Below are 12,004 nucleotides of genomic sequence, written 5' to 3'. Positions count from 1 at the left end.
GGTTTGGAAGGGCTGTGAGAAGAAAACCTCTTTCCTGTAAAAAGATTGTGGCAGAACAATGTAAGTTTGAAAGGTTGCATCTGAGTGAGCAACCTTTGGACCTAGGTGGAGATGTTTGGTCATGATGAAGAGGAATGTGTCAAAAACAAAACACATTTCAAAATCAAAGTGTTCGTTGTCATGAGTAGAAACAGGTTTCCTTGTAGCATGAAACTGTAACAGCACAAACATCTCATATGAGACAGTCATGCCTGGTTACAGAGTGATGCTCTGGGCTTGTTTTCCTGCTGCACCTCGCTAACTGTTAGTGGAGCGTAAACTCTTCTCTACACCAACACTTAATGGAGTCCAATGTGACGCCACCTGTCAAAGTGCTGAAGCTCTACAAGAGAACCATCCCAGACAAAAGCAGGAAACCTGCTACTGAATGGCCAAATGGAAAAGAATGGAGGCGTCCAGACTTCAGCCTGACTGAAAGTCTATTGTGGGCCCTTTAGAAGAGCTGTACCGAAAAAACAAAATGATGAAAAACAAGGTAATATTTCATCAAACATTTTACCTTCATCTATACTAAAGGTAAATCACACACAGAAGTTGAAATTATTTGATATAACTGATTTTTAAGGGACTTTCCTCAAACCAGTCACTGCATCTCTGAATGGCAGCAACCCATTTATGTCCAATTAGAAATATTTTAACAAAAATGACATGCCATATAAATAAAACAATGTCAGAATAGTGGTACTCAAATTTGGCCCAATGAGGAAAAACAGCATTTGATCTCATTTTCTAGTTTAGTTTATTAGCCACACCACATCTCTCAGACTGGTGCAATCAAGAAACCATTTTAATAGTACCTGTCTGACAACATGAAGTTGGCCAAAAGATGCAGGAACCACAGAGAAAACATGGAACAGTGGCTAACCTTCACAGGAGTAGCTAGCCTACCACAAGTACTCCAAGGGACAAACAAGGGCTCATCCAGGAGGTCCGGAAAGGACCAAGAGCAACAGAATCAGTCCTCGCTTGCCTAAATGAGGTCTGTTCAGGATTCAGTGACGAGAAAGAACCTGGGCCAAGACGTTTCCAAAGGAGAGGCGAAAGGCAAAACCAACCGCTGGACTAAAGGAACGCAGGGCAAAAGATCTCAATGATCCCCAAGACTTTGGGGAAATTATTCTGTGGACTGACAAGGCAGAAGAAACACTTTTTGAAGCTACGCCACATATGAGACAGAAGAGGAATCAAGCATGGGGACGGTGGTGTGATGATTTGGGGCTGCTTTGCCGCTTCTGGACCAGCACAACTTCCTGTAATTCATGGAACCATGAATTCTGCTCCGCAGCACAAAGTCCTGGAGGAGGCCACTTCATGGCCGTCATGTTTTCACACAAGGCCAGGTTGGTTTGGGAGGTTTGTTTCCTTTAAGAAATTAAATGATTTGAAAAACCGCATTCTGAATTTTTTTAAAATTTTGACATAGTAGTGGCCTGAGCATGTGGGTGTAGTCTTGTACTTGCATCTGAGCGAAAACATTTTTTGCTCATTTTACTAGTAAAGTGAGGACTTTGATGTAAAGTTAGGACTTCTTTTGGTCCCCACTTTTTTCTGGGCTAGGGGTTAGGTTTAGGGTGGGTTAAGGTATAAACTGGTAAAGGTTAGGGTCAGGCCATAGAAAGGGTTAAAAATCAATGGAAGTCTAAGGAAGTCAAGGCACGGTCCTCACTTTGTATTTTAAACAGGGATATGTGTGTGCGTCCTTATCTTATCACCTAGCTGTGATTGTTGTTATTAGTCACAACAGAGCAAAGCCACTTCTCAGGAAGCCCTCAGCAGTGAACTTTGGAACCACACGCTTTCATAATTCCTGCAGTTCCACAGAACAGTGTTTACAGGCGCAGCCTTCAGATACACAGCAGGAAATACAGACGAGAAAACCCAGGACTGCTCTCTACTTGGATTTAGTTTTGGAGAACCGTCTGCATAACCAGAAACCTGGAGCCTTTACATGGCCAGCTTGTCCGGTAAGGTATTTCCAACCATTTCTTTAGAAGATTGCCATCTGTATCTGAGTACATGACTGATATACTGACTGCTTGTCAGGCTCCAAATCAACTCAGTCCCAGCTGGTTCTACTGTTACTGGGAGAGAGGGAAAGTGGGAAGAGCTCAGCAGGAGATGCCATCCTCTCCAGAAGAGCCTTTGACAGGAAAACCACCCGGAGCTGCAGGAGAGCTGCCACCGTCTTTGGGCTGAAGGCAAATACCTCCGTTTACAACCTTGCTCTCTTTTACTAAAACCATTAATCAAGCCGGTACCGGTTGAAGTTAACTGATGCCAACTTTGAATTTCACCCCCCAGGTGTCAGTGGTGGACACCCCTGGCTGGCTGTCCCCCTCCACTACCCCCCACACGGTGTCTGAGGAGCTGGTGAGAGCTCTGTCCCTCTGCCACCCGGGGCCTGATGCCATCCTACTGGTGCTGCCCACCACCTCCATGTTCGGCCAGGAGGAGTGGAGAGCCATGGAAGCCCAGCTCAGACTGCTTGGAGCGCCCATCTGGAAGCGGGCCATCGTTCTGTTCACTCATGGAGACAAATTAGGTAAACAACACAGGTGCACTTGGGGCATCCCTGATCCAGAGTAAGGATGATACAAGTACATCTCAGTGAATTGGAATATTAGGAAAATGTTTATTTAAGGTTGTTTCTGTTTTAAAAATACACCCTGGACCTCAAACAGCATGGTTTAGGTTTTTCTCAGAAAAAAATAATTTCCCTTTATTTAAAAACAGGACTATGGAACAGTCGTTTGTGTCTTTAGACATGATCTACTGATGTTGTCCCTGGTTCAGGAGGGGCTCAACAAGAGGGGTGTGACAGTTGTAGACCAGGTTCAGTCGACTTTTGTAGCATCGATTCCAGCCACAGTCATCAACTTTCAAGTTCCCCTTAAATTCTTGATTGTCTCGCTGCTTTTTCCGTCCCCTTCCCTTTCCTTTAATATGCTTGATTACCAGCCAGCTTCTAGCGATGACCTCATGTGGCTCACCCTCGTCAGTGACTATCTGCTGGACATCTGTTAAGTCAGCAGTCTTCCCTGTGACCGTGTAGGTCGTAACCTAACATTTATGTATTAAAAGAAAAAGCTTTACAATAATGTTATGTGATATTCAAATTTTCAGCAAAAATTTAATTGGAGGTTTTCATTTGCTGTAAACCATAACCCTCTCGTTTTTTAACCGAATAATTAAAACAAAACTGACTTTTTGACGATATTCCCTTTTTCTGTGAAGCAGGTGTGCTTTTTTCTAACCTTTTCTACCAGAGATGGACACTTTCACACAGACTCAGACTCAGACTCAACTTTATTTATCCCATGGGATTACTCCTTCAGGGAAATTCTGGTTCCAGTAGCTTATATAGAGTACAAAGGGCAGAGTTAAAGCAAGATGTCATTAAAGATAAAATACAACAAACAATATAATATAAAAAAAAGTGTATATAGTACAAAAGAGCCTGAGAAAAGTTGTAATGTCCTGGAATATGTTTCCTTTTAGATATAAAATATCTGCACAGTAAAGAGCGCTTGGATTCTTGCACTTGCACTGCAGGGATGTACTGACCTTATAAATAAGTAGATATTATACAGACTACACAGTAGTTGGCATGTGTTATTGCACAGTGAGAGAGAAGAATAGTGCACGAGTGACAATAGGTAATATTTTGCACAAGATGTCCAAGGAGGGGAGTGCTGACCCGTGTCCCTCTTCCTATCACCTCCTCCTTCCCCCAAGTGAGGAGCTGTACAGCTTGATGGCTTGAGGAACAAAGGAGTGCAGCACTCTGTTGGTCCTAATTTTGGGGAGGAGCAATCTCCCACTGATCAGGCACATATAGTGTCCCCCCCCCTAGCTAGTCACTTTGATTCTTTAGCCGTATCATTTGAGGCTGAACTCATCCAGTGAAGGTCTCTGGCCCGCAGGAGCCCTGCCGGTCCAGGAGCACATACGGCAACAGGGTGGCACTCTGAGGTGGCTGCTGGAGCGATGTGGCAACCGCTACCAGGTTATGTCCAGCACGTCCCGTACGGCACGGCTCCACGTCAGAGAGCTCTTTCAGAAGATCCGCAGGATGGCAGAGCTTTCAGAGCACATCAGGGAGATCCACTGCAGAGTGAGCGCCCAGCTCGTAGATCTGTCCGTGAGGGAGGAGCAGCGGAGGAACGGCAGGCCGCAGGAGATAGAAATGACGGTGATGGTCAACGTGTATGGCGGTCGCCCAGGACGAAGGGAAGCGAGTGGCTGGGGGCGGCGCAGAGGTAAGCCCTACGTCTGGATGGGTAGTTTCAGACGACGGTGACACGTGTGTGACAGCGGTCTGTGTAAACTGCAGGAGTTGCTGGCGGCGCAGACGGCTTGAAGCCAGCCCTCACCCTCATCCTGCTGGGAAGGAGGAAGTCGGGGAAGAGCTCTGCCGGCAACATGATCCTCCAGAGAGAGGAGTTCCGCAGGGACGCGAAGACGACGCGGTGCGCGGCAGGCCACGCCGAAATATCCGGGCGGTCCGTGACGGTGGTGGACACCCCCGGGTGGAGTCTGTTCGGTCGGGCCAATCCTGAGCAGGTGAGGAGAGAGATGCTGCAGAGCCCGTCGTTGAGTCCTGCTGGGAGCAAAGTGATGTTCCTGCTGGCTGTTCCTGTGGACTCGTTCGGCGAGAAGGACAGGAAGGCCGTGGAGACGTATCTCACAGTGCTGGGGGACGGAGTCTGGAGGAGCACGGCGGTGCTGTTCACCTACGGAGACGCACTGGAGGGAAGGACAATCGAGCGTTTTATTGAGAAGAAGGGCCAGCCTCTGCAGTGGGTGCTGGACATGTGTGACCACCGGCACCATGTCTGTGACACGAACACGGACGACACAGCTGAAGTGGAACAGCTCCTAGAGATGGTGGAGAGGTCTTAGAAAACGCGTGAATCCAGTTTTAAAATATCATCAGGTTTGGAGAAAATCTTCGATCTCAAAACTAACCTGGGCTCAGAAATGATTCACCTTTTCCCAAAGTTCCATCCGTCCATCTGTCCGTCCATCCATCCTGTATGCCTGCTATTTATTTGACTGCACCAGACTAAAATGGCGTGGAAATGTGGAACGCTACCATGACATTTCTTTAATAAATAAAGTTTTACATGGTGCTGAATGTATCGTTGTTCATTTGAGTTCCTATATATTCGCTTCTGGAAGACTAGAGAAGAACGATACGGAGCAGTCAGCGACCGTTTCTTAAACGTACTGAGACGGAGCACAGATATGTACAGCTTTACAATCAGACAGCCACCGAATAGATACAATTAAGATCACATCTGTGACCCTGATTTAGGCTCAGAGTAAATGTTTAACTATTTTTCTGACAGGACAACATTTTGAAGTTCTAGTTCTAGTTTGAATCTGATAAAGACTTCTTGAGGGAAGATAAACATGAGGGTGATGCTAAGGAGGCCTTCCAGCCTTAAAAACATGGAGATCATCACCAAAGATAAAATGGAAATCTGTAAAAATATGGTCAGCAACTATAAAAAGTGTTTTTTGATATAAGGTCAGCACGTTTTCTACACTCTGATAATTAAGTAGCTTATAAATAATGATTGGCATGCCTTTTGTTTTACTTCAAACTAAAACAGAAACATCATTTGCTCCAAAACCGATCCTCTTTTTACATTTTTTTTGTGTGAAATGTTTCTTGTCAGAAACAAACTTTGTGCTTGAATGAGATTTTTAAATCACAATCTGATTGGTTTGAATACTTTTACACTTGCCTGTATATCATGTACGCAGTTTTTTATAGCCTCCAGTTTCTGTTCGTAATGTGTTCACGTCACACAGGTTATCTAATGTGAAGGATTTCTATTGGCCAGCAGCGCTTCTCCTCTGGCCAATAGCAGCGGCGAGAAGAAAGGCAGAGCAGGAAGTTTAAAGCGCCTCGGAGCTCCAGGTCACGGACCAGTTAGCGCTGCAGCACCGCCATGTTCTGGTTACAAGCAGCAGGCAGAGTTCAGGTTGCAGCTTAACGGAGACACCGAGGCTGCTGACACCATGATAGGTGCCTTGCTGTGCGGAGCCGCGGTGTTCCCAGGCCTCTTCTTCGGCTTCAGGAAGATCCTGAAGCGCACCTGGCCGGAGTGGAGCGACGCGGACGTCGCGACAGTCAGTGAGAGGTCAGCCTCCTCCTCCCCAGCTGCTGCTGAGGTTTAACCCGCCGCGGGGACCGAGCGACCGGCCCACCGTCACCGCCGGGACGGAGGAGCCCCTCCCTCCACTCTGGAGAATAAAGAACCCACCACCGTTTGACCCTGTGATTGGTTGATAAGTACCGCGAATCAACCAATCACATAGCTTTGCCTCTTTTATATTTAACTCTATTGAACAAACAAAGCATTTGTACTAATGACGTCAACATGCAAACATGTTCTTAGAGGCTGAAAAAGAGACATGACCAAAATGAACAGTAGCATAAAACATGAAGCCCTGAACATCTCTGCAGGCAGCAGAACCCCAGAACCTTCTCCACAGCTCCTCCAGAACCTTTGACTTCTGGCCCTGAGCTCAGAGGAAACCTGCTCTCATCTGTGGAAAGAACAGGGCGCCAGGACTGGACCTACCAGCCCCCCTGTTCCCTGTCCCCACGCTGCCGGCCTAGTAGAGGACGGCGGGCCCTCAGGCCCCCCTCATAAAATGCTTCTACAGGTTCCCTCAGAGACATTTACACTAGTGGGCCGTTAGAGGACACTTTGCACGCCTCTGGCAGGACTAATCCTGCTGATGGGTTAAGGACCTCTGACACCCTTGTCCAGCTCCAGGGATCTCCTCCATGCTCCTAAGGCTGTGCTGGGAGACACAGCAGACCTGGCAGAATTGGTGTTCCGTCCTGGTGGAGTCGGACCGCCTGTGCTGTCCGGCCTCTGTAGGGTCCAAGTATCGCCTCCTGGTACCAGTAGTGACTCTGACCCTGGAGCAAGAGAAATGTCAGACCCCCCCCCCCCCCCCCCCCCCCCCACCTGCAGAATCATTCCTGTTTCTGGGCTGGTCTCGTCGTTGCCTCTTCAGTGGTCCATTAACACCAGAACAACTGATTAACAGCCCCCTCTACAGAACCGGCCGCATCAAACAGCTGTATACCTCCACTAAACTTATTTCTGTCAGAGCTCCTCAAAATCCTGATCTTTGAAAAGTTTAAACGCACAGATTCATTTAGCACGCGTTTCCCTTGGTTAAACAAAGCCTCACATGTTCTCAAAAAACGTATCTGATCCATTTTGGTGGTTCTGGTGGTCCGAGTGTTGTTCTGGAGACGGTAGACCGGTCCAGGCTGGATGTCCGGCGAGTCGCTGCGCAGCTGTTCTTGGAACAGGTGTGCTGTGATTCGCTGCTGTTTCGGGAAGGTCTCTCTTTGATGCGCGTCGTCCGCACCATCCGTCTGACTTCCTTTGGTTCAGGTCGGAAGAACCAGATCGGGTCGTTCCCTGAATTCTTGCTCAGAAACTCTGCCACTGACTCACTGACATGCAAACAAACGGGTACCAGGCGCAGTGTCCCCTGATGTCCCTCATGCTCCGCTGGACGGTGGTGGTGTGTAAAGTCGGGGTCTGAGCTGCTCCCAAAGGTGCCGTTCCACCTGATTCTCCAACCAGAACCACGGAGCCCAAACGCAGCGTAGCTTTAGGGGTCGATGCTGCAGATAGTTTGTTCAGCCTCCATGTTGGTCCGACCTGTCCTGTCCTCGCTGTGTTCCTGCAGGCTGGTCTCTGCTGTCCACGCGTCCTTGGCCACTGCAGCCGGAGTCACGGTGGTCTCGTCGTGCAGGGATGTGATGACCGACAGGTGAGGGGCTCGCCGTCAACAGCTCGTCCTTCCTCCACGCCGTCGTGGGCTAAACGGTGCGATGCTCCGTGTCTCACCACACAGCCACTGGCTGGTGAACAGCTTCGTCCTGTTCGGCGCGCCGTACATGCTCTTTGACCTCTACGCCATGTACCTGAGCCACTACCACACCGAGAGGACCCCAGGGGGGTCCGCAGCGCCCGGCGGACACTCTCCTCACACAGTGGGGGCGTTCCTGCGCAAGGACTGGATGCTGGTCCTTCATCACCTGGCCCTGCTGCTCGTCTTCATGCCCGTCACCTTGGTGAGATCCCAGAGAGAACATGCTAAGCACCCAGCGCTGGTCCTCTCTCCTGGGGAGAGACATGCTCTTCAAAGTCTCTCCCCAGGAGGCACTGATCACCACATTTATCTTAAGTGGACCGAACATTTCAGAAGGTTCACAAAGAGAGAGAGATCTTTGTTTTAAGGAGTTCTTTCCTCCTTCTGTGAAAGAGAAAACATTGAGGATGTTAACTAAAGCCTCCACTCTGCCATCCACCTGCAGGTGTTTCTCTTTAGTTCAGTGCAACAGAAGATGTTGGAAGTGACACGAACACCATTTCTGTAGTTTAAGCGTTAGATTAGCATGCTGCAGATTCTGCAGTAACTTTATGAACAATTAAAGCATTTCAGAAGTTTCTAAATCTTCTGTCACGGGAACGGGGCGATGGCTGTTGTTCACTGCTTTGAGATTGACCTTCGTCTTGTGGCCACTCATTCTGCTTTTACTTGTCGGCTTCAATTCAGCAGATCATCACTGAATCGGGTCTTTTTTAGACGTTGCCCCGCAGTTTTTTGTTTTTAAATTCTTTTTCTGGGGTTTTTTACAGGCTAGGCTGACAGGACAGGGGTTTAAGAACGGGGGGGGAGACATGCGGTGAAGGACCTGAGGCCGGAGTCAACCCCAGGACAGCCTGTGAGGGCTGAGGCCTCTGTGAATGGATGTCTGCAGGGCAGGGGTTGAGATTTTAAGTTTATTGGTCAAAGCTACTTTTGAAGTATTCTGATGACTAGTCAGGCTTAAACTGCACTTCCAGATAGAGAATAAATCACACTAGGCTTTATTGTGTTTAAAATGCTGTGGCTTTTTCCTCTTGTTGAGAAGATCTGGAACTGAAATCAAACGCAACGTATCGGTTTGTATCAAACTAATGCAGTTTGTGTGAAATTGAAATATTTTAGGGTTTCTACCAACATGTTTAATAATTATCAGTAATACTAAACGGGACACATTGGAACTCCTCGTTCTTGTTTTAGAACCCGCCCCGCTGTCACCCATCAGAGAAACTATCCTGTCCCCAGTCTCTGCTGTGAGTCCATGAGTCTGTCTGTCCTTGAATGAGGTGGCTTTTTATTTAGTTTTATTTAGTTGTCCAGATGTCCTTCCCTCAACACATGCAGATAACGCGTCACATTCTCTCGTATGTCAGCATGGAGCAAGCTCTGCACTGGTGGCAACACGGTGCTGTTGTGCAGTCCTCAGCATGGGCCGGTCCTGGTACTTACTGGACTCTGCTGGGCGACCCGGGTCCTCGTTCACTGCAGCTCAACCTCACACCTTGTGCTCCGTTCTGTTAGCAACAACGTTCTTAGCAACAATGTCTGCATAGGGGAGATTAAAATGGTGTATAGCGATGACGGCAGCACACCTCTGAACAGAAATCATGAGTTGATCATGTCGTGGCAGGACAAAAATACTAAGCTGAGCTTAGTATTAATCCTAATCAAGCACTCTGGAGAATTAACATGAATGTGACCACTTTACACAACTGCATGTTAGTTTGCAGACGGCTGCTTCCAAGGCCCAGCAGTGCTTCTGCTGACTGCCATGTCCTGCCTTTAGTTTTTCAGGAGAGGGCTGGGGGATTTCTTCATCGGCTGCCTGTTCATCACAGAGCTCAGCACTCCCTTCATCTCCATAGGAAAGATTCTCATTCAGGTGAGCAAAGGGGAATCGGATGTTTTTGTCGTTCTGTGCATGACTTGAGTTGTGTTATTCCGGTTTGGCCCCTTGTCTCCATTCTCCTGTCCTTCCATACCCAGCTGCGCCTCGACGGCACCAGGCTGCACCGAGTCAACGGCCTCATCGTGCTCCCGACCTTCTTCACGTGTCGCATCCTGCTCTTCCCCTTCATGTACTGGAAGTACGGCCAGCAGTTCGGCATTCCTCTGCACAGGGTGGCCTTTCACCTGCCTCTGCACTGCAACCTGGGTAACCTGGTGCTCCTGGCGCCACAGGTCTACTGGTTCTCCCTGCTGCTGAGGAAAGCCCGGCGCCTCTACCTGAGGCAGAGGAGGCGGCAGGAGGACGAAGCCGGGCCGAAGGCAGACTGAGGTGTGGTGAACGTACAACCCTGAGACCTGCAGCGCCGCTACTGAGAGCAAGACGAGGTTTTCTGCACCAGCTCTCATGGAAGATTGATGAGGACCAAATGTTTGTCAGCAGCGTGTAAAAAGGTTCATGATGTAAATGTTCAACCTGCACTGGGCAGCCATGCTTCCTGAACAAATAAATGGCAGATAAACGGCTCACTGGTCATTTTTCTATTAAAGGATAAGCTGCTTTGCTAAAGTCAATGCTAGCCTGTTCTGTGTGTATCAATGTCTGGACTTCTTGTGCAAAGCTGGAGCCTGACTGGGGAATTTCTAAGTGTGCGAGGAACAGATGGCAGGAGAACAGAGAAGGGGTGCAGCCGAGCCGAGGGTGTGAATACTTTTACTCTGCTCTGTTTCTCCCAAACGTGCTGGAACTTGATGGAATTGCAGTTTCCATTTACTTAATAAGTAACTCGGGGATCAATCATCATTTCCTGCAACAACCACCTTAGCATTAATTATTTCATCTTAGTCCAGGGCAGTGGCGTAGCCAGAAATGGCTTTATGGGTGGACTTAATAGAAAATAATTATAGTTAATTAAAGTAAGTTTATTTGTAAGTTGCACGTTTGTAAGTTCACTGTGGAGAAGATACAGGCTGAGGGGAAGGAGAAAAGACCTCCTCTGTTCAAGTGAACATCCTCAAATTGACAGCAGGGGAAAAAATCAAGACCATCATCACCTGTTAGATGATTTAGACCGTTTTATTTTAGGGCAAACTATTTTCAAGTGCGCAGTTATGCTGCGTCATTACGCTTGATCCTGTTGCTGATGTTTCCCCTCTGTTACGCCCCTGCTCTTGTTGAGCTCAGCCTCCACTCTGACCAGAAATGATGTCCCATGTATTTGCAAAGGGCGTCTCTAAATGTGTGATTACGCTGAAGGCTGAGTGTGATTGTTTTATGTTTGTGCTCCAAGCGGACCCAGTGAGGCATGGACTCCTGCTTCGCCTCTAACCCACTAGCAGTAGTCCTAAGCCTACAGGAAGTAACACTAGGAAATAACACTTTTATTTATCTATTGTAATCCCAAGTTCTGTATAACTTCATTTCGTCTCAATGTTCTACAAAAACTAGATGGCTATAGAACATTCTGGAACCGATTTCCCGGTCCTAGCATACTTTATGTCCAATGGTACCAGGTTGAGGCGGTGAGGGGAGTTGAAACAATTCTTTTCAGTTCCGTGCTGTGAGTGATGGATACACATAATGGGTAAAATACATAAATACAGACTGTAAAGCGCTCTTTAATAAGGAAAGAGGGGTCTGTGGTGAAGCTCCCAATGTTAGAAGACCCTAAATGCCCCTTAAAGATCGCACCGACATTACCGTGTGACTAAATTGAGCGCACCTGAATTCAAGCGCAAGGCCACGCAGCAGCCATACAGCGTGCCTGCCCCATGAGGAATAGGTCAGTCTTCTGTTTCTCTGTGTCCCCTAAGAGAAATGTCCCGTTTTACCCAACAACACCTTCACACGCTGACAGTCTCAACAAATCTGATGTTTCCAGCATCTCCTTGCATTCAGCTTATTACAGTCCTGGCTCTTAGGCAAATCCCTCTCTGTGCCGCCGGTTTACTGACAACCAGAACATGAAGCTTTCCGTTTTCATGTTTGGGACAAGCATAGATTAAATTTTATTCTGCTTCACTTTTATGAGTGACACACCCAAAACTTTTTTTTAAGGAAAGCCACTTCAGTGTCTGGGCCTTA

General features: G+C 47.8%; 2 protein-coding genes across 2 annotated transcripts; both read left to right on the top strand.

The window, feature by feature from the left end:
- Positions 1-1,733: 1,733 nt before the first annotated feature.
- Positions 1,734-5,198, top strand: LOC105920901 (immune-associated nucleotide-binding protein 13). The gene is made up of 5 exons (XM_012856560.3): positions 1,734-2,024; positions 2,104-2,258; positions 2,362-2,602; positions 3,984-4,319; positions 4,394-5,198. Exons 1-5 carry the CDS (start codon positions 2,009-2,011, stop codon positions 4,960-4,962), a joined length of 1,317 nt encoding a protein of 438 aa, XP_012712014.2. The 5' UTR covers positions 1,734-2,008; the 3' UTR covers positions 4,963-5,198.
- A 731-nt stretch (positions 5,199-5,929) lies between these two features.
- Positions 5,930-10,446, top strand: LOC105920903 (TLC domain containing 3A). The gene is made up of 5 exons (XM_012856562.3): positions 5,930-6,212; positions 7,792-7,875; positions 7,960-8,179; positions 9,761-9,856; positions 9,961-10,446. Exons 1-5 carry the CDS (start codon positions 6,091-6,093, stop codon positions 10,249-10,251), a joined length of 813 nt encoding a protein of 270 aa, XP_012712016.2. The 5' UTR covers positions 5,930-6,090; the 3' UTR covers positions 10,252-10,446.
- The last annotated feature ends 1,558 nt before the right edge of the window (positions 10,447-12,004 follow it).

This window comes from Fundulus heteroclitus, chromosome 18, assembly GCF_011125445.2.
Source record: "Fundulus heteroclitus isolate FHET01 chromosome 18, MU-UCD_Fhet_4.1, whole genome shotgun sequence".
Lineage (NCBI taxonomy): Eukaryota > Metazoa > Chordata > Actinopteri > Cyprinodontiformes > Fundulidae > Fundulus > Fundulus heteroclitus.
Note: the sequence above shows the minus strand (reverse complement) of the source record. Positions and strands in the feature narration are given on the sequence as shown.

Excerpts from the sequence above, each read along its gene's own strand:
- LOC105920901 (XM_012856560.3), top strand. Across the intron at positions 2,603-3,983 it reads CACTCATGGAGACAAATTAG|GAGCCCTGCCGGTCCAGGAG; the intron begins GTAAACAACACA and ends TCTGGCCCGCAG. Across the intron at positions 4,320-4,393 it reads TGGCTGGGGGCGGCGCAGAG|GAGTTGCTGGCGGCGCAGAC; the intron begins GTAAGCCCTACG and ends TGTAAACTGCAG.
- LOC105920903 (XM_012856562.3), top strand. The coding sequence starts at position 6,091 with ATGATAGGTGCCTTGCTGTGCGGAGCCGCGGTGTTCCCAGGCCTCTTC. Across the intron at positions 6,213-7,791 it reads GTCGCGACAGTCAGTGAGAG|GCTGGTCTCTGCTGTCCACG; the intron begins GTCAGCCTCCTC and ends GTGTTCCTGCAG. Across the intron at positions 9,857-9,960 it reads TAGGAAAGATTCTCATTCAG|CTGCGCCTCGACGGCACCAG; the intron begins GTGAGCAAAGGG and ends TTCCATACCCAG.